General features: G+C 41.1%; 1 protein-coding gene across 1 annotated transcript in view; it reads right to left on the bottom strand.

Moving 5' to 3' along the window:
• Positions 1 to 23,087, bottom strand: part of cdh23 (cadherin-related 23) — a 1,109,092-nt gene that overhangs the window by 880,687 nt on the left and 205,318 nt on the right. The window contains exon 5 of the mRNA XM_059946450.1: positions 3,376 to 3,518. Coding sequence (XP_059802433.1) covers positions 3,376 to 3,518 — 143 coding nt within the window. The remainder of the gene's footprint in view (positions 1 to 3,375; positions 3,519 to 23,087) is intronic.

Here is a 23,087-nt window from a genome sequence, read left to right as displayed (position 1 = left end):
CTACATAACTGATAACTGGAAATGCTTCAAATAGCAATTCAATATATATTTGGGCAGAGCTGGAATGATGGATGAAAAATTGAAGGCATCTTTCTACATGTAATTGGCGAAGATCTTCGGACATCAAAAACATCACGTTTGAAAATACAAGTTCTTTTCCTGTGACTAGAAACAAAGTATTAGCTTTGACCCATACTTAGCTGAGATTCACACATTGAGTAAGTCCTGTTAGTTTGGAGATTTGACAGGCTCACTAGTCAGAGACAAAGTAGTGTGCAGAACTTCAAATAATGGGCTTAGAGAAAGATAACTTCACGAAAAAGATTTAACATTGGAAAAGGCTGTGAATGTCTGTAGAGCAGCAGGGACCACACTGTCACAAGCTAAGGAGTTGCACAGGGCAGAAACAGTGCATACTGGGGGCAGAGCACAAGACATTTTCAAAAGCAACAGCAAAGAGATAGGCTCAAATAGCAAATGCAGCAGATGGGGAGAAAGGCACATTCCAAAGACATGTCCTACTTATGAAAAGTCCTGCCATAATTGTGGGAAGAGGAATAATTTTGCAGCAAAGCTGGGGCTACTAAGAGAAGGGTGCAGACAGTTGCTGAGGAAATGGAGGCTTTGTGGATTCTCTGCAGACAGAATGGATTGCTCCAGTGACTGTGAATGAGACATTAATTCCATTCAAGCTTGACACCAGAGCCCAGGCGAACCTGTTGTCCACGGATAATTACAAGACTCTCAAAGTAAAGAGCATGACGTATCCAGAGTTGCTAAAAGTGACAGGCTATGCTGGAGAGAACATTCCAGTAAAATGCGGCTGTATAGTGAACTTCAAGCACAAGGGATAGCACCTAAAGGCACAGCTACAGACTGTTGAAAGGCAAGTAGAGCCAATAATCGGGCTCATTGCATGTGAAACATTCAACCTTGTGTAAAGAGTTTTCATAATGGCTTCACAGATCAAAGATGACCACTCTTCACTTATGGACAAATATGTAGGTGTCATTGAGGGGTTCAAATGCTTAATTGGTGTGCAAAAAATTCATATAGATGAGACTGTGGTTCCTATTGCCCATGCATACAGGCGAGTTCCGTCTGCAATGTCATACAGAAAATTGAAGAACCAACAGGTTGGGCGAACTCACTGGTCATTGTCCAAAAGAAAAATAGAACACTGCGGGTGTGTCTAGACCCAAGTGATCTCAAAACCATCCAAAGAGAGAATTTTAAGTTGTCAACACCGGAGGAGACTGTGTCCTAGTTTGTAGATGCCAGGTCATTTAACAAACTCGACATGTCTGGGTTTTGGCAGATGAAGCTTGATGAGCCAAGTTCAAGACTTTGTACTTATAACACACCACAGGGAAGATATTGCTTTCTTCGATTACCATATGGGATCCTGTCCGCACTAAAAGTCTACCATAAAGTGATCCACGTGATCTTTGAGGGCATATCGGGCATCAACAGGGGGTCCACCAAGGAAGAACATGATGCATGACTGAGTTAGCTGCTTGACATGACATGGAATGTCAATTTGAAATAAAATAAAGAGAAATATGAGTTTGCTGTTAAGACACTGACTTTCTTAGGATATGTCATATCAGAAGACGGAGTGAAGCCAAGAAAGATTTCATCCATTGAGAACATGGATAGGTCTCAAAGCGAAGAGGAGGTGAGACATGTCTTGGGGATGGTGACTTGCCTGTTCATCCCTCAATTGTCTACTGTGTCAGCAGCACTTAGGTCACTCCTTGAGCAATGAGATGAGTGGATTCGGTCTCACAAGCAACAAGAGTGTTTTCAGAAGCTGAAGAGAGTCCTAAATGAAGAGCCCATGCTTAAATTTTATGAACCCAGAAAGTTGCACTCGGATCTCAGCTCATGCATTCTGGTATGGTCCTGGAGCAGTAATACTGTAGCAGCCTATGCATCAAGAGCTTTAACAAGTGCAAATCCAAGATCTCAATTCTGGCACATGGTCCATGCAAGGAAATGTGCAAGAGGAAGTTGCTCCACATTCCTACCAGATCCAGACAGAGCAAGGAACACCTCTGAGAAGGAACCGTTTGGATCTACAAACATAAGCTCCAACACTAGCTGTGACACGTCACCTGTCAGTACACCAAAAGGGCCAGTAGATGTGAAAAACAAATTTGTTGATCAGAGTGAAAGCAATACATCTGTGAAGACAAATAGCAGACCGAAAAGGATTATCAAACCATCTTAGTTCTAATTGAGAGTTGCTGAGTGAATAAGGGACTGTTTCTGCTCATTACAATTGAAGTTAATGTCAATGCCTTAGCTGGAAAGTATTATTGTTTCTTGCAGCTTTATGGGGACATAATATTTTGTTTAGCTTTTCTTTAAAGAGGGAAGATGTATTACTATGTGTGTACATAATAAAGGAGTTCAGGTTCCAGTGTGTAATGTCCACTCAAGGACCAGAAGTGACATTGGTGAGCAGGTCGCACATGCTAATATGGAGCTGAAGCTATTCTGTAAATAAATATGTTTAGTTTTACCCACACTACGTTTGTCTTTTATTAAGAGCAAACATAACTATCCTGATATGTTCATTTTCTTGCAGACATTCAGAGTAGAACAATGACAATGGAATCAATGAGAGACTACACACAAAAAGTTGACAAACAATATGCAAAAGAGGAAAACTGTGCAAATACAAAAAGCAATTAATAATAACACCAATAATAAATAAATAGAAAATAAATAATACTGAGAACAAGTTAGAGTCCTTTAAAGTGAGACATTGGTTGTGGAATCAGTTCAGTGTTGAGGAGAGTGAAATTGCCCAGGAGGCTGATGGTTGAAAGGTAATAACTTACTATGAACCTGGTGGTGAAGGATCCAAGGCTCCTGCACTCATTTCAGATGGCAGTGACAAGACAACAAAGCAAGTGACGCGATTACCATAAAAGCATTTGAACATGTATTCATTAACAACATGAAAAAGTTAAGCTATGCTAAAGGACAGTTTACTTTTAAAAACCATTTCAGAGTCATGCTTAGGAAAGCATTATTGGTCATTAAGAATGCTGGGCACAAGCATAGAAGAAAGTCACGTCCCATGATAATCCACTCTAAAGTAAGAGTGAATTATGACAAAGCACTTGTTGCAATGTATTACTGCCAATTAGCAGACATTTGTTTTTCTATTGAATAGATGACTGCTACTTGCTGCAAATCACCACAATCAAATTGGCAGTAATTTATCCCTGAAGGCCGAATATTGCTTAATTAATAGATGCTTTAGCTGAGATAAATCACTGGTCTCTGCGATGAAATCTGTATTAAGATGCAGGGTCCAGGCTTGTACTGTGCCTCCAACCTTGCTAGCAGCAATTAAATTACCTCTCTATCCAAAGGTTGGCGAAGCCACACGACACCACTCTCGCTTTCTACTGCAAAGTACTTGCTGGCTTCTTCTCCGGCAACACCAAACACAAGCGTGTCATTGTCTGGATCTCTGGCCCGTAATTTGGTTATGGAGGTTCCTGCAGATAAATCAAGAATACCGTAAGTATCCAGGTCAATGTTGCCTCTAATTTGTAATGACCAGTGTGTGCAAAAATCTTGTGCTGTGTATTTTTTTTTGCCTAGTGACAACATCTGTGCACAGAATAACTTCTTCAACAATAGTATAAATAAGTCAGTTTTAAAATCTGCAGACAAATCATTGCAACTTCCACGTTGTCAACATTGTCTGCATCAGAAACTGGAAAAGGAAATGTGATTGTGTACAATAGCGAAATATACTTAACATGCCAATGAGATAGAGGGTGACAATCTTTTATGTACAGTTTAAATCCCTATGTGCTCTAGTACCAAACGATGTGTGCATACACATACATCTTTGAGGGAATATTGATCCAGATCCATAAATATTAATCAAAACTGTAAACGCCAAGGAGCAGGGCCTCATGCTTACACCATAGCATGTTACAGTGAGATGGGCTCAACATCTAATACAACAACTTCAGATCGTGTTCCTGATATTCTCATTTACACCCCTTCTAGATCTGTGCACAACACACACAAAATGCTCTGCAACAGGGAGGAACTCAGCATGTCAGGCTATATTTATGAAGGGCAGTAAACAACTGATCCACTCTCAGACTTGTGGAGTTTCTCCGGCATTTTGTGTGAGTTGCTCAAGGTTTTCAGCATCTACAGAATCTCATCTCCTTCCAGATCTGTGTTTCCTGATCAATCCTATCTTGCCTTGCACCATTAGCCCTTTTCCCATTCATCCCTTCCAGAGTTCCCCCATTTTTATTTAGTATTTCCTTCCCTTTCACTGCACCTTAAAGCTTACTTCTCCCAGCTCTCATAAACAATCCTTGTCCTGAAACATTCCTCCAGATGCTGCTTATGCTTGGTGCAAAATCATTTGATCACAGCATTATATGCACTGGGTGGTGGGGTGGATACATATCTCTACCAAAGCAGGTGTAGGGTGCTCCTTCCCTCCGCTATCCTGCAGGTCACCTTCGAGCAAGGTGTAGCACCTGCTTAGCCCCCCCATCCCCCAAGCAGAATCATGTGAAACCATGGGAGCAACTGGTATGGGCAGCTGATATGTATTACAAGACCTGGTTATGTAACCATTGATGCCAGGCAGACAATTTCTGAAGAGTATTAATAATGGCGGGGGTCACCTGTCTTTTAAAGACACTGTGCAGAAGAAGCCAATGGCAAACCACTTCTGTAGAAACATTTGCTAAGAACAATCATAGTCACAGAAAGACCAAGAAATACCACAAAGCACATAATGAACTAATTATGTGCACATTCGGAGTTGAAGAATGTTAAATAAATCGACCCCCTTTAGAGACCTCTGCATTACTACATCTATACAAGTTAGAGCATGAAGAATTCGAAGTTCTACTATTCAGTATTTCTGTTTTTATTTGAGATTCTTCAGCAATTTGCCTGAGCAACATTGTAATGTCCTCCCACTAAGGAGTAGATGCAAAAGCTACACTGAGGTTCGCCTGTGTTTAAACATAAACCAGATAAATGAAGATCCAGTATCAACAAAGAGAGCTTGCAGTTTATATCAACACAAGACCCAAACACTTGAAAAGCACTGATAAAGTAAATCCTTAGATATACAATAAAACACTGCAGTTTAAACCTGATGTCAATCTGAAAGGATTGGGGCCCAATAGGTGTTCTTCAATTTTTCAAAGGGGTCAATTAAAAAATCTAGTTATTATTACCAAAAGGCTACTGTGTAGGTGCACCATATAGCTAGGAGAGCTAAAGGATGTTGTTTATGGCCAAAAGAACTGAATACGAACTATGGTGGCTACATATTATTTATAGCAAGCATCGGAGAGACCCATCAGTCGTACTGAATATATTGAGCTAAGGATCAATACGTGTCAGAAGCAGTTCAAGCAAAGATTACCAGACTAACACCCAGAATAGACAAGATGTCTGCTGAGGCAAGGCCAGCCAGGCTAGATTTGTGTTTCTGGAGTTCAGAAGAACAGAAGATACAATATTGCATATTACAGCACAGGCCCTTCAGCCCATAAAGTTGCATCAACCTTTCAACCTATTCCAAGATCATAAGCACATAATGAACTAATTATGTGCACATCTGGAGTTGAAGAATGTTAAATAAATCGAACCCATTTAGAGATCTCCCACATAGCTTTCCATGTTTATTTCATCCATGTGCCTCTCCAAGAGACACTCAGATGTTCTTAATGCATCTGTCTCTACTACTACCCCGGCAGTGAGTTCCACACACCCACCACACTGTGTAGAAAATCTAACTTTAATATTCCCTCTGCCATATTTTCCTGCAATCACCTTAAAATTGTGCCCCTTCATATCAGCCGCTTCCAAGCTGGGAAAAAGCCTCTGGCTATTCACTCAACCTATGTGTCTTACCATCATGTACACTTCTCTCATCCTCCTTTGCTCTTAAAGAGGAAAAAAGACCCAGCCTGCTCAATCTATCTTCAAAAAACATGCTCTCTAATCTGGACAGCATCCTGGTAAATCTCTTCTACACCCTCTCTAAAGGTTCCACATCCTTCCTATAATGAGGCAACCAAAACCAGGTCTTTATACAGTGTAATGTGTGGGACTCGATTGAAACATAGAAAACCTACAACACAATAGAGGCCTCTTCGGCCCTCAAAGTCATGCTGAACATGTTTCTACCTTAGAAATTATACTAGACTTCCCCATAGCCCTCTATTTTTCTAAGCTCCATGTACCTATCCAAAAGTCTCTTAAAAGACCCTATCATATCCGCCTGCACCACTGTTGACAGCAGCCCATTCCACTCACTCACCACTCTCTGGGTAAAAAACTTACCCTGACGCCTCCTCTGTACCTACTCCCCAGCACCTTAAACCTGTGTCCTCTTGTGGCAACCATTTCAGCCCTGGGAAAAAGCCTCTGATATCCACACGATCAATGCCTCTCATCCTCTTATACGCCTCTATCAGGTCACTTCTCATCTTCCGTCGCTCCAAGGAGAAAAGGCCGAGTTCACTCAACCTGTTCTCATAAGGCATGCTCCCCAATCCACCAACATTCTTGTAAATCTCCTCTGCACCCTTTCTATGGCTTCTACATTCTTCTCGTAGTGAGGCGACCAGAACTGAGCACAGTACTCCAAGTGGGGTCTGACCAGGTTCCTACATAGCTGCAACATTATCTCCTGGCTCCTAAGTTCAATTTCACGATTAATGAAGGCCAATACACTGTATGCTTTCTCAACTACAGCGTCAACCAGCGCAGCTGCTTTGAGCGTCCTATGGACTTGTACCCCAAGATCCCTCTGATCTTCCACACTGACAAGAGTCTTACCATTAATACTATATTCTGCCATCATATTTGACCTACCAAAATGAACCACTTCACACTTATCTGTGTTGAACTCCATCTGCCACTTCTCATCCCAGTTTTGCATCCTATCAATGTCCCGCTGTAACTTCTGACAGCCCTCCACACTATCCACAACACCTCCAACTTTTGTGTCATCAGCAAACTTACTAATCCATCCCTCCACTTCCTCATCCAGGTCATTTATAAAAAATCATTTAGAGTAAGGGTCGCAGAACAGATCCCTGAGGCACACCACTGGTAACCAACCTCCATGCAGAACATGACCCATCTACAACCACTCTTTGCCTTCTGTGGGCAAGCCAGTTCTGGATCCACAAAGCAATGTCCCCTTGGATTCCATGCCTCCTTACTTTCTCAATAAGCCTTGCATGGGTTACCTTATGAAGTGCCTTGCTGAAATCCATATACACTACATCTACTGCTCTTCCTTCATCAATATGTTTAGTCACATCCTCAAAAAATTCAATCAGGCTCGTAAGGCAGGACCTGCCCTTGCCAAAGCCATGCTGACTATTACTAATCATATTATACCTCTCCAAATGTTCATAAATCCTGCCTCTCCGGATCATCTCCATCAGCTTACCAACCACTGAAGTAAGACTCACTAGTCTATAATTTTCTGGACTATCTCTACTCACTTTCTTGAATAAAGGAATAACATTCGCAACTCTCCAAACCTCCGGAACCTCTCCCGTCCCCATTGATGATTCATAGATCATCGCCAGAGGCTCAGCAATTGCCTCCCACAGTAGCCTGGGGTACATCTCATCCAATCCTGGTGACTTATCCAACTTGATGCTTTCCAAAAGATCCAGCTCATCCTCTTTAATATCTACATGCTCAAGCTTTTCAATCTGCTGCAAGTCAGCACTACAATCACCAAGATCCTTTTCCATAGTGAATACTGAAGTAAAGAATTCATTAAGTACCCTTGCTATTTCCTCCGGTTCCATACACACTCTCCCATGAGATTCTGGGGAGTCAGGACTGAGTGGATGTGGAGAGGATCAGGAACAAGGGGTCACTGTTTAAGATAAGATACAACATTGTTGGTAGAATCTCAGGTGGTGACGAGAGGGTATACATGAGTGAGATATGCCAGCTTGTGGAGTGGTGCCGCAGCAACAACCTGGCACTCAATGTCAGTAAGACGGAAGAGCTGATTGTGGACTTCATGAAGGGTAAGACAAAGGAACACATACCAATCCTCATTGAGGGATCAAAAGTGGAGAGAATGAGCAGCTTCAATTTCCTGGGTGCAAAGATCTAACCTGGTCTCAACATATAGACGTAGTTATAAAAAAGGCAAGACAGCGGCTATACTTTATTAGGAGTTCGAAGAGATTTGGCATGTCAACAAATACGCTCAAAAACTTCTATAGTTGTACCGTGGAGAACATTCTGACAGGCTATAGCATTGTCTGGTATGGGGAAGCTACTGCACAGGACCGAAAGAAGCTGCAGATGGTTGTAAATCTAGTCAGCTCCATCTTGGGCACTAGCCTACAAAGTACCCAGGACATCTTTCGGGAGCGTTGTCTCAGAGAGGCAGCGTCCATTATTAAAGACCTCCAGTATCCAGAGCATGCCCTTTTCTCACTGTTACCATCAGGAAGGGGGCACTGAAGCCTGAAGGCACACACTCAGCGATTCAGGAACAACTTCTTCCCCTCTGCCATCCAATTCCTAAATGGACATTGAATCTTCGGACAGTACCTCACTTCTTTAAAAATATACAGTATTTCTGTTTTTGCACCTTTTAAAATCTATTCAATGTATGTAATTGGTTTACTTGTTTATTTATTATTATTATTTTTATTTTATCTATTTTTTCCCTGCTAGATTATGTATTACATTGAACTGCTAGTGCTAAGTTAACAAATTTCACGTCACATGTCGACGACAATAAACCTGGATTCTGATTTCCCACTTAAGACAAAGATAAGGCAATTTCTTCTTAATGGAGCACCACAAATCTTTGGAACTCTCTTCCGGGTCACCAGTGGGCTTACTGACCACGGTGTCTGACTGGCAACTGAAATCTGATCTTGGCAAGCAATTAAAGTTCCCTGACTTCATCCCAGAGGCATGGTCATTCTGTCAGAAACCTGAAAGCAGGTGGTCACGGTAGAACTGTCAATTCCTTGGAAAGACCGGATTAAAGAGGTGTTTGAGTGCAAGAAAGCCAAATAACAGGAGCTGGTAGAGCAGTGCCAGAGACAGGAATGGAGGGCACAATGCGAGCCTATGGAGGTGAGGTGTAGTGCTTTTACTGCCTGCTTGTTGTGCAGAGCCTACTCTCCTTGGTATTACAGGGGCTGCAAAGAGGCCATCAAAGAGGCTGCTGAGCAAGCTTCCAGATGGCTATGGATCAAGAGGTGTGACCCATGGGACACAAGCCAGGGCCTGATCAACCCTTGCTGGGTCGCCCACGCAACAGTGTCTGATGTTGAAAAACCCGTAAGACCTGATGACCCCAGGTTACATCACTGATGATGTGTCCCAGTACATCCTCAGATGCCTCTCACCATCCTTAAAGGGCAGTTCAAGTCGAGTTTTTGAATATTCTTAAGGCAGAAATAGATAGACTTGGCAAGCAAGTGGGCCAAAGATTGTTGTGGTGCAGATAGGTGGGGATGTGGATTTGAGGTTACAGTCAAATCTCTGACAATGACTCAACAGGCTCCACAGGCTAAGTGATCTGCTCTTCTTTTTAATTGATGTGTTAATATGCATTGGCTTGACACAGAGAAGATATTTCCACCACAGACAGGACCAGAACCCCTCAAGTATAAGATGGTCATCAATAAATCCAACAAGAACTAACAAGAAATTTCTTTGCCCAGAGAGTGGTGGGAATAGTGAATGAACCACTGAAAGGATTGCTTGAGTCATATAACACAAGAGCATTTAAAGGCAAGCTAAATGAACACCAGAGGGAAAACAGGATGAAAAGATGTATCAATGATGTTGGCAGAAAAGGGATACTGGAATCAGATCGGTGACACAAAACAATTGTGGTCGAAGTACTTTATGGAATTCCAACCACAGCCCTGCATTTAATTTGTGTGGCTGCCTCACAAAACCAGCTTAATTTTAACGAATTATATCAGCTGACTTTCCGGCACAGCTCTGAGGGAGTGCTGCCCATTCAGAGAGCTGACTTTCTGATGAAACATTGATCCAAGACACGTGATGAGATCCGGACAAAAGATGCAACGACTTCACTTGAAGGAGAGCGAATTCCCCAACTAACACTGCTGCCTCTATTAACACTGAAAGGTCGTCAATCCTGTTGGACTTGGGTTTCTTAGGTGGCTGCTATATTTGCCTGCTGAACAGTCCAACACTTTGAAAAATTGAAGTGAAAATGTTCCCGAGTGATAAGGTGCAGCATCTGTTTAATACTTCTTCATTGTTGTCATCTTTAATTGCACTTTGCAAGAAGAAAAGTCAGCATCTTTCCTTTGAATCTATGCAGGACAAAATACTTCATGAGAAAGGTGTTAAATAGTGAAGCAATTAAGTTCAGCAAGTGCTAAAACCCGAAGCTTTTTATTAATTTATACACAGGACCTGGGAGTGGGAAGGTTGGAAATTATTGTCCTTCATAAGATACAGTGCCTAGAAAATATATTCAGCCCCCACAACTATTTTCATATTTTGTTGACTCATTTTCTAAATTTAAAATATATTAAAGTAGGATTTTTGAACTGATCTACACAACATTGTGCATCATGCCAAATCAAAAGAAAAATTCCAAACCTATCAAGAATTTACTAAAATTTAAATTGCAAATGAGTGAGGCTAAAAAAGAATTCATCCTCTTTGTAATTAATACACTATCTTTCCTCAGGTGCAATATAATATGTATTATCTTACCAACTCACCCAGTTTTTTCTTGTAGAATATTGGAAGATAACCTGTTTTCAATTAATTCACAAGATTACTGTTAAATACCCCCTCTACAGTGTGGTAGATTTTCAACTGACAAAAGTTAAAATTAAGACAAAAGAGCATTCAAGACGAGTTGGGGAAATTATAGTACAGAAGCACATATCTGGGGAAGGGTAAAAGACCATCTCAAAGGCACTTAACATACCTCGGAGCTCAGTGCTATTCATCGTGAAAAAGTGGAAACAATACGGAACCACAGTCACACTACCCAAGTCAGGTTGCCCCTCTAAACATAGTTGCCAGAGAAGAATGGAACTTACAAGAGGCAATTGTGGTGGCAGCAGACACAGAGCTGCAGAAGCCAGTGCCTGCAAACGGAGATGAAGTTAATGGCTACACAGTCTTCAAGGCCTTGCACAAAAAGGGTATTTATGGACAAGTGGCAAGACTGGCTAAAAAATAAAGCATATTCTTGCCCACAAAGTGTCATTAAGAAGATACTGTAAAGATGTGGAAGAAAGACTGGTGGTCAGATGAAACTGAAGTGGAATTTTTTAGCCTCAATGCTAGGCTTTATGTGTGATGTAAATCTAATACACTATACTGTGCATCAGCCAGATAACACTATCCCTGATGTAAAGCATGGTGGAGGTAGCATCATACTAAGGGGATGCTTTTCAGCAACAGGGACTTGAAATTTGGCCAGAATTGATGGGAAGATGAATGCTGCTAAATACAGAGAATTTCTGGATTAAAACCTGCTAGCTTCTGCCAGAAAGCTTGAACTAAAAAGGAAATTCATCTTTCAGCAGGACACCGACCCAAAGCACACTGCCGGAGCAACCACAGAGTGGCTTCAAATGAAGAAGATTGATGTCCTTGAGTGGCCCAGTCAGAGTCCTGACCTCAACCTGACTGAACACCTCTGGCAAGACCTGAAGATTGCAGAGCGCCGGTGCTCCCCAGCTAATCTGGCACAGCTTGTCAATGTTGCCAGTATGAATGGGCAAATCTTCCTCCGTCATGTGTGCAAAGCTAATAGAGACTTATCCAAAAGACTACTGGCTGTAATAGCCACACAAGGTGGTTGAACTAAATACCAAACACTCTTTAACTGCTGACATTTCAATTTTTCATGCTTTACGGTTTTCTCTGTCTTTTGGGCTCTACTGTGAAAAAAGGAGCTTGTGATTCACAAATAAAAATTCTCAGTTTAATTGATCAAAAATCCCTGGTTGTAATATCATTTACATGAACAAAAAGTTGGGGGCTGAAAACCTTTTCAAGGCACTGTAGTGCTAATCTGTCCCTGTGAGTCACTGCAATTCACATGAAAAAGTGTTTCCACAGAATTATTGGGTAGGGAGTTCCTGGATTTTGACCCAGAGATGATGAATGAATGGTGCTTCATATCTACACTCATAAATCAGTGCTCTGTATTGCTCATACATTTTACCTAACAAGTACACCTGTCAAGAACTATAGGAGACCATGTCCATGTCGGTCAGTGGTACATTTTTGTACAATACGCTGTTTTCTCAAGAAACAGGCAGTTCTTCTGACTCCCTCCAAGGAATGTACTTCAACTCCCTGAAGACTTACAACAATGGTAGGATGCATGAGTTAAGAAATTTAGTTTTAATTTGTTTTTACAACTTGGTAAAATATAAAATTGCAAAAAAATGTCATTTTTAAAAACTGTGCTCTGTTTAGAGGGAACATGAGAGAATAAAATAATATTTAATTTCCCCTTATTCTTCTAAATTCCAAATGTAATCAACCTTGTAACATTTAATTCCCTTAAAAGGGCAGCATGGTAAAGTAGCTGTTAGTGTAACACTGTGACAGTGAAATATTTTCAATTCCACTGTTGTCTGTAAGGAGTTTGTACGTTCTTCCCAAGACCATGCGGGTTTCCTCTGGGTGCTCAGGTTTCCTCCCACATTCCAAAGACATATAGATTAGGTGGTCATTCGGTTACAGGCATAATTGGTGGTGTGGGCTCTTTGGTGTGTGTTACCTCGAAAGTAAATTCAAATAACAATGACTGTGGCATTTGTCAAACTACTGAAAGATCAGGCTACAAAAGGTGCACATCATGCAAAATGAAAACAGAACTAATACCTTAACCATTGGATTCTCATTTAAAACCACAATTTATAAATTTTCTCCAAACCATCAGCAATGTAAAGATCTCCACAGTCCTCCAATTCAGGGACTTTAACAGATCGCTTAGCTTAGTTGCTTACAGTCAGCTGTGCTTTCTGCAGTGAGGCATCAAGGACTGGGATTTAATCCTTCCAATGTCCTTCCCATTTTGGATTCTCTTTAAGGTTTTGCTCAAGTCTCTGGCCACCAAATGATTTGTCAAAACTTTTATGTTTGATAAAGCTGCGAATTTATAGTGACAATGGAAATGGAAGCTGATGTTGCTTCACACGTACCACTTTTTTATCTTTTTTCCAAAGGCTTGTTCAGTGATAAAAGAATTTAGTATAATGCTACAATTTTCCACTATTCACATTATTTAAAGTCAATAGCTTTAAATTACAACACAGTAATGTTTATCTACTAAGACCATAAGAAATAGGCCATATGGCCCATTAAGTCTGCTCTGCCATACCATCATGGCTGATTTATAATCCCTCTCAACCACATTCTCCTGCCTTCTCCCCAAAACCTTTGGCGCCCTTACTAATCAAGAACCTACCAAACTCTGATTTAAATACACCCAATGACTTCGCCTCCATAGTCATCTGCGGCAATGAATTCGCAGATTCACCATCCTTTGGCTAAAGAAATTCCTCATCTCTATTCTAAATGGATAAATTCTGAGGCTGTGCTCTCTAGTCCTAGACTCCCCCAATATGGAAACTTCCTCTGTCTAGGTCTCTCAATATCCAACAGATGCCAAGCAGCCCTGGAAGCCCTTCAATGTGCCGACAGATGCCATGAGCTCCTTCACCAGGGACGCCCAGGTACGGACGTAAACCCAGCGATCGGCTCAGGCAGAATCCTCAACTGCCTGGATCTGTGGATCGCCACTTTGGCCAAGCCCAGGTGGAAACCAACCATGAGATCTTCCAACCAACCCACACCATGCACTGATCAACCAAGTTCATTGCTTGTCTCAGCATCCGTTCAAGGTACAAGTGTTTGGGACGAGTACACCTTTTTCACAGTATATGCCCAAATAGGCAATATTCTTCTCAAAAAAAATCTTTCATGTACTATGGCAATGTTGAGCAGAGATTATCACTGGTTAATGAATTAGTAACAATAATTATGACCACTTTTAAGGAGAAAGGATGAGTCCTGTTGATTATCTACATCCATTCACTGTTTTACTATTGGTAAAAGTACAACAGACAGATTGAAATATATGAAGCGTTTTAGAAAACCTGTTCAATATTAATCTTTTAAAAAGACAATTGAAAAATAATATCCTTTCTAAATAATAGTGATTGTTACCATTCACTATCCAAATACAGATATGAAAACTAGTTCTGTTAGGATTTCAAAACGTATCACCCAACACAACTGTCTAGCTGGTGTTAAGGCGGTGTGAGTTGTTTCCTGTGATTTTGAATTGTAAAACGTCATTTGTTGCTTCATTTGGCAGTAAAGATAATCATTATGTATCTACTTATTATGAGTGGGATTTAAAGAATTAAGAAGCAGCACTGCAATGCACATGCCAACATAATTTTTGCATTGCCATCTTGGGCACGTGTGCCATAGATTTGCCACCCTGGGACAAATAGGGGGATTACATCAGCTCTCATTTACTTCTGTATTATGTAATTTTAAGTTTAAGCCAAAATATGCCTCATATCACAATATGAAACAAAAGTTCAAACACTAAAACAAATTGGCCAATATCATATCATTTAGCATCCCCGTGACTGAACACCATCTGATCAAATGCCACACGATCAAATCTCCAGGAATAGGTCAACGCAGAGTTGGCAATCCCAAGTCTTGCTAAGGGTTCACTGTGGCAAAATTTCCTTTGTATCAATCCCATTATATTACACTGATAAGTAATTAAATAGATTACAATCAGCATGACATGGTCACAAGCTGTTCAGGAAACAATAAATGGTTTGGAGCTTTTATCATACAGACTCAGTGAAAATGCAAATGAAAATGTGGCTTCATGTCGCTTACCTCTTGAATTTGAGTTCACTTTGCTCCCAAGTCAACTCACTCAACTCAGAAACTTCAAACAACAGTAGGAGCAAATGCAGGCAATATCCATGGGTCATGCAGTGCATTTGGAGAGAGAAAAGGGGTAATAATTCAGCCCAACAAGTGTTCTCCACAGCTACTGCACATTATTGCCTGGGTTATGAATGGGTTCCATTTTAAAATGTATTTTTGTTTACGTGTCAGAAGGTATATAAGATCACTTTTCTCGTAACAACTGTAATGAATGGCATCAAAAGCCCAACAGACTGATAGGAAAGAACAATCACTAAAGGTGGAGAAAGAAAGGGAACTAGTTCTGGCATTCACAGGAATGAACATTCCCATGTATTTCAGACTTTGGAATTTAATAGTATTATGGGATCTTATTGCATGTAAAGGTGTCCATAACCTGGGGATGGCTTGTATATTGTCATTTTGGACAATTGTTTCAGATCAGTACTGACAAAATTGAGTTGATGTTTTCTTGCTTGCTTGCTTACTGCTATCCAAATAATCTCTTTATACACTCAGTGGCCTCTTTATTAGATACAACTGTACACCTGCAAATACGCAAATATCTAATCAGCCTATTTGGCCATCACTCAATGCATAAAAGCATGGACATGATCAAGAGGTTCAGTTATTGATCAAAGTGACTTTGACCGTGGAATAATTGTTGGTGCCAGATGGGGTAGTTTGAGAATCTCAGAAATTGTTGATCTCCTTGGATTTTGCATGAACATCAATCCAGTCGCAGGAGGTTACAGAGAACGTTGCAAAAAAATAGAAAACAGCCAGTGAGCGGCAGTTCTGTTGGCGAAAACACCCTGTTAATAAGAGGGGTTAGAAGAGAATGGCCAGACTGGTTCAAGCTGACAGCAAGGCGACAGTAAATCAAATAACCACACGTTACAACAGTGGTGTATGAAAGCGCATCTTTGAATACACAACAAATATAACCTTGAAGTAGATGGGCTACAACAGAAGATGATCATGAATATGCACTCAGTGAACAACCTAATAAAGTGGCCACTGAATGTATAAAGATGTTGTCTTGGGCTCACACACATTCTGCGCACAAACCTTACATGACCAGAGTAACTTTCAACCAAATAGCAGCTATTCAGCCCCCATTTCCTAAGCCAGATTTATCAATTTTTTCAACTCTTTGTCATTACAAGTTACCGTCACAGTGACAGATGTTCACTGTTCTGGTGAAATTGTCAGCAAGATAAATCTTCTTCCTGCAAGATATACGGGTAGTCACTCTCTCTCTCCCTATTACACCAACCAATACACAATGAAAAGTGAAATTCCACCAATGGCCTTGAACAAGGGCATTACCAATCCACTTTAGCCTTTTACACAAAACTGCTCAGAATTCAGCACATCAAGGCCAGTGATGGTACTGATTCCCCATACAACATACAGGGAGTCCAGTTCAGCTCATCAAGTCTATGGCAGCTCACATACCCTACTACTTTCCCTCTTAAGCATCAAATCGTACCACTCAACCAAACACATTATGCAATTATTAACGTACATCTTTGAAATGGAATCACAGGGAGAATGTGCAAGCACAATGTTCAAAGTAAATTTATTACTTCAGTACATATATGTCACAATAAACTCCCGAGATTGTTTCTTGCGGGCATTTACTGTAGAAGAAAGAAATGTAATAGAATCAATGAAAAACTACAAAGACCAACAAATAACCAATGTGCAAAAGACAATCTCTGCAAATACAAAATAAACCCAAACAATAATAATAAACTGTTAATAAATAATACTAAGAACATAAATTGCAGAGTTATCTGCAGAGATAGCACCGAAGATCATGGTTGAACATAGTTGCTGGAGCTCAGAGGTGACATTCCTACCAGTGTGCTTACAAATCAAAGAAAATGCAAACAAGGTTGGGAGGAAACTAGGAGAAATAACATTTTAATGCAGATGCACCAGTTGCTTTCCTAATAAACCTGAAGGTGGTTGAACAAAACCCTCAGGTTCCACTGAATCGGCCTTCCAATGAGGAACCCCAGAGGGTATAATTCAGAGAAATACTCTGAACCACACAAACCCCTGTGGCCATCAACTTATTTCAGCTGCAGCATTTCTACTTATAAAGCACCATTACCAAAGTAGTATCTCAGGGGCTTTTGCAGGAGCGTGATCAAAATGCAACTCCAAATCACAGGTGTAGGGATAGACAACATAATTTTCACAGAAATCATACTTCTCATTTTCAAAGGGCTTTTTTGTTAAGAAACTAAACCTTAGTTCAAACAAAATTTACTTTACAGCCATTAAGTAAGATAGAAATCAGTGGGAAGAAAGGGCTGGAACTTGATCAGAGTAAAAATTTATTATCAAAGTACATATATGTTACCATAAACCACCTGAAGATTCACTTTCTTGCAGGCATTTACAGGAAAATAAAGAAATACAATAGAACTTATGAAAACCTATACATATACAAAGGCTGACACAAAAAATGTGCAAATGAAAAAAATGTGTAAATAAAAAATAAATAAATAATACGGACAGCATAGGTTGAAGAGTCCTTGAAAGTGAGTTGGTACGTTGTGGAATCAGTTCATTGTTGACGTGAGGGAAGTTATCCTTCCCAGTTCAGGAGCCTGATGATAACTGCTCCAGCACCTGGTGGTGTGGGACCTGAGGCTCTGTATCTCCTGCTTGATCTTAGCAGTGAGAAGAGAGCTTGGCCTGGACGGTGGGGTCCTTGACGATGGATGCTGATTTCTTGCAGCAGGGCTCCATGTAAATGTGCTCAGTAGTGCAAAGGGCTTTGTCTGTAATGGACTACGCTGTATCCAGCACTTTCTTAGACTTTTTGGCTCCTGGGTGTTGGTGTTTCCATATCAGGCTGTGTGCTGGCGACAAGCCCAAACTTTTGCTGCTGCTCTACACAATTAAGTAAAAAATTGCTTTTGAGGGCCCCGTGAGTACCAAAGATACAACTCCATTTTGTTCTTAAATGGTGAGGTCCAACCTAATGGAGACACAGGAGATTGCTGATGGTGGCACCTAGAGTAACACAAACCTTCCTTGAGGAACTCTGTGGGTCAGGCAGCAACCATGTTGGGAAATGGACAGTCAACATTTCAGGTTGAGACCCTTCACCTGGACTGGAATGAAAGGGGAAGATAGCCAGTATAAAGCTGCGGAAGAAAGGCGGAGAACAAGAGCTAGCAGGTAATAGGTGGATCCAGTTGAAGTGGGTAATAGATGGACGAGGGCAGGCATGATGTCAGAAGCTGGGAGGTGATGGGTATAAGTGATAAAGGGCAGCCAATGATGGAATATAACAGGAGAGGATGGTGGAGCACAGAATAAAGGCAGAGAGGTGGGGAGCAGGACTGGTGAGAGGATTGCACAAGGGACAGGCAGATGGAGAGTGAGAGGGTAGGGGAAGAGAAAAGACATAGGACAGTGAAAGCTAGCTGGATCAAAAGGAGAGAGAGGAAAGAAAAATAGAGCAAAGGGACAGATGGGAAGCGGCTACAAGATTGCGAATTTAACGTTCATGCTGCCAGCTTTGAGACTGTCCAGGAAGAATAAAGGTATTGCTCTTCTGATTTTCTTTTGGCCAAGACCTGGTAGTGGACCACACTTCAGTGGAAATGAAATAGCTGGTCACTGCCAGATCCTGCCTCAGCTTCCCTGGACGTGGCACAAAGAAAAAATTAGTTCCATCATAAAACCAATAAAGAGTTTATATAATAAAAGACTGAGGCATGGAAGATAGGGGCAGAGAAGTGATTCTCAAACAATGTAAACACTAGACTCCATCTCAAGTACTGTCTAGTTCTAGTCAGCATGCTATAGGAAGAAAAATTTAGTTATGAGGAAAGACTGGCTAAGTGGGAGCCATTACAGTGAGGGTAAGGAGTGACTTAATTGTGAAGAGTCACGTCATTACAGTTCTTAAACAGAGTAGACAGGAAAGACCAAATTCCCTCAGAAGAGGTCACGAACCCAGAGCCACAGATTTAAGGATTAAAGAATGAAAGAAAATTATTTTCACCTGAGCAGTGATAGGAGGATTGGAACTCCTTACTTGATGGGATGGACAGGGTTTAACTCAGCTGAGATATAGATACACTATAACCTAACATGAGGTGAGAAACTCTAATAACTCTGTCAACATGCACACAATGAGCCAATAGCCATCTGCCTTGTTCAACTTCAACAATTCTGTTAATCTAAGGTGGTAAATATACAGGATAAATGTTATTTTCAATTCTCCTATTCTGTTTATCCGTCTTTAATCAGGTCAGAAAGGGGCCCTTCAACTCCCTTAAGTCATGTGGCACATTGAGATCAGATAGTAATCCTACCTGGGGATCTTGTCGGGCATCCGTGATCCAATCATCTCATTAATTATGAACAACAAGGATAAATATGAAATGAATGTAATTACTTTGAAGATGCATCATTTATAAGCTCCAGCAGAGATCTCCATAGGCACACTCATCAGACCTTGAAATCTGAAGATGGGAGGGGAAGGATACAGAAGAAACATCTCTATTTATGCTTAATAAGTTAGAACAAAAAGTTGATGCAACAGAGGGAGTGACCATTTGGCCTAATTTTCCTACACTCGCTCTTTGAGTGAGTATCCAATTGTTCACAGCCCCTGCTCACTTCCTCGTACATTATTTTCCCATCAACATTTTATGCAACTCATAAATATACCACGATTAAATTTAATCACTAAAAGAAAATGCAAGATTGCTCAGATGTAGGGCAAAATAAAATTATTTGGGAGGTAAATAGGAGGAGGGGTTTAGTTTCTCTCAAGGTAGAGTACAACAGATGGTCAACTGTCTGTCTCAGAATACTTCCAACTTGTATGGAGCAGGCAGAATGAAGTTTCATTAGACATTGCCCTTTAAGCCTATCCACAAATCCTGTTTCCTGATGAGAGCTCCTTCCTGTGCTGGGGCAGTCCACTTTCCCCAGGCTAGAATCTGACTGACCTTTTTTGTTCAACAATTATCATTGTAAATTCCTGCAGAACATCAATCCTGTTTGAAAAAGGATCTAGTGGAAGCCCAAGAAGAGTTTATTCATCAATCCTGTTTGAAAAAGGATCTAGTGGAAGCCCGAGAAGAGTTTATTCATCGATCCTGTTTATCTATTACACCACACAGCTATTCACAAAATACATCCAGTATCTTCCTACCAAGGCAGAGCAGAAGGAATATGAAATTGTAAACCTTTGTACGCAAACTGATGACATAAAGCCAAGGCATTTTCCTGATAAGTTGTTCCAACCTATCTGGAGGAACTCAATCAATAACATTTTAAAAAAAAAATTCAGATCATCCTGGAGGATTCCAATCATTTTAGACTTTTTAAAAAAAAATGTTTAGATGATGAACTCTAATAATATATTATGGGAGAAACTAGTCTGACAGATTGCAGTACCTGACGCACATTAAATGATGGACAACTGCTGAAATATTCTTTTACAAACAAAAGAGAAAGACCTTTGTGTGCATGGCAACTCCATCCAGAAACTGCTTGAAGCATTTCACAGTTGACAAACGACTCTTAAACCCCCATTACTAATGATGGAAAATGTAGCAGTCATTAAATGTGAAACAGCACCCTGCAAATAGCAGATCATTTTTTTTATATATTCTATAGAGATACAGCGCAGAGTAGGCCCTTCCGGCCCTTTGAACCACACCACCCAGCAACCCCTGATTTAACCCTAGCCTAATCAGGGGCAATTTACAATGATCAATTAACCTACCACCTGGTACATTTTTGGATTGTGGAAGGAAACCGCAGCACCCAGAGGAAGCCCATGCAGTCACAGGGAGAACGTACCAACTCTTTACAGGCAGCAGTGGGAACTGAACCTGGGTCGCTGGTATTGTAAAGCAGTGTGCTAACCACTATGCTACCATGCCGCACAAATTAGTTATTTATTTATACTAAATAACATAAATAAATAACTGAAGAGCTAGCCTGTCCCTGGGTATAAGGGAACTCCCTGCTCTTTTCATCCGATAATATATATTTGATATTCCCTGCTGTGAGCATTCAAGGTCCCTTGTGAGGACTGCAGAACGTGGCACCATTAAACCAAACCAATATGACAGGGACTAGGAACCACAAATGGAAAATAACCGCATAGAATATAAACCTGCCATTGAATGCTGATGTAAACCCTGTGTACCTGATTAAATGCTGAATGGATTCAACTACATGCCAGGTTCAGACTGGGTTGGGTGTGTATCCTGATAAAATGTTTACACCATGTCACACCAGCCTGACTCAGTTCCTTATCCAGGTCAGGAGGACTTACTTCAAATTACTGTACATGCTCACATTTTCAATTCTCTATCACCTATGAGAATTGCCCACACTAATCTAGGATAGTCCTGCAGCATGGCAACAGGCCATTCAGCCCATCGCTTCCAGCAGCGGGCACCCGGCCATATCAATCCCATCTTCTGGACTTGCCTGGAGCCTTCTATGTCTCAACTGATCAAGTGATTGTTTAGTCATTTCTTAACAAGCAACCAGCCTGTATCACTTGGGCAAGGAAACAAGTATGATTATGGCACCCGGCTCCTGGTGTCCAACAGCTCACAAAAGCACAGCTCAGTTCAAACAGCTGTGCAAAGCTTTCCTAATTCTAAAAGGATTTAAATCTCCCAAATCCTTGCAGTGGCTGGGAGTAGGACTCGCCACAGCAACTATGCTCGCAAGTTTTACCACTTACATTTCAAAAGCATCTTTGACGCTGAGAATACAAGGGGTGATTAATAGGTTCGTGGCCTAAGGTAGAAGGAGTCAATAGAAGATTATTCTGTTACACTCCTGACTTGAACCTTGTTGATGGTGGTCAGACGTTGGGAAGCTCGAAGGTAAATTACTCACTAACTGGAACAGAGTATTCTCCCTGGTTTCCTGGTCGATATCAGAATCAGGTTTATCATCACCGATATGGGTCATAAAATTTTTACCTTTTCAATCAACATTTCCTCTAATTTTGCTACCATATTCCTTAATCATGCTTTAATAGTTCTTCAGTGGCTCTGTTTGAAATATGAGGGGTGACTGATTTTCAGAAGGCCTTTGACAAGGTGCCGCACATGAGGCTGCTAAACAAGAGCCCATGGAATTATGGGAAAGTTACATACGTGGATAGAGCGTTGGTTGAATGGCAATAAACAGAGAGTGGGAATAAAGGGATCCGATTCTGGTTGGCTGCCGGTTACCAGTGGTGTTCAACAGGGATCCGTGTTGGGGCCACTTCTTTTTACGTTGTATATCAACGATTTGGATTATGGAATAGATGGCTTTGTGGCTAAGTTTGCTGATGATATAAAAATAGCTGGAGGGGCCGGTAGTGCTGAGGAAACAGAGAGTCTGCAGAGAGACTTGGAAAGATTGTGGGAATGGGCAAAGAAGTGGCAAATGAATTACAATATCGGAAAGCGTACGGTTATGCACTTTGGTAGAAGAAATAAATGGGCAGACCATTATTTAAATGGGGAGAGAATTCAAAGTTCTGAGATGCAAGGGGACTTGTGAGTCCTCATGCAGGATACCCTTAATGTTAACTTTCAGGTTGAGTCGGTGGTGAAGAAGGCGAATGCAATGTTGGCATTCATTTCTAGAGGAATAGTGTATAGGGGCAGGGGTGTGATGTTGAGGCTCTATAAGGCACTGGCAAGACCTCACTTGGAATACTGTGTGCAGTTTTGGGCTCCTTATTTAAGAAAGGATGTGCTGACATTGGAGAGGGTTCAGAGAAGATTCACTAGAATGATTCCGGAAATGAGAGGGTTAACATATGAGGAATGCTTGACCGCTGTTGGACTGTACTCCTTGGAGTTTAGAAGAATGAGGGGGGACCTCATAGAAACATATCGAAGGTTGAAAAGCATGGACAGAGTGGATGTGGCAAAGTTGTTTCCCATGGTGGGGGAGTCTAGTACAAGAGGACATGACTTGAGGATTGCAGGGCGCCCATTCAGAACAGAGATGCGAAAAAAAAATTTTGGTCAGAGGGTGGTGAATCTGTGGAATTTTTTGCCATGGGTGGCAGTGGAGGC

Source organism: Hypanus sabinus, chromosome 21 (assembly GCF_030144855.1).
Source record: "Hypanus sabinus isolate sHypSab1 chromosome 21, sHypSab1.hap1, whole genome shotgun sequence".
Taxonomy (NCBI): Eukaryota; Metazoa; Chordata; class Chondrichthyes; order Myliobatiformes; family Dasyatidae; genus Hypanus; species Hypanus sabinus.
This window is presented reverse-complemented; position numbering and strand designations above follow the sequence as displayed.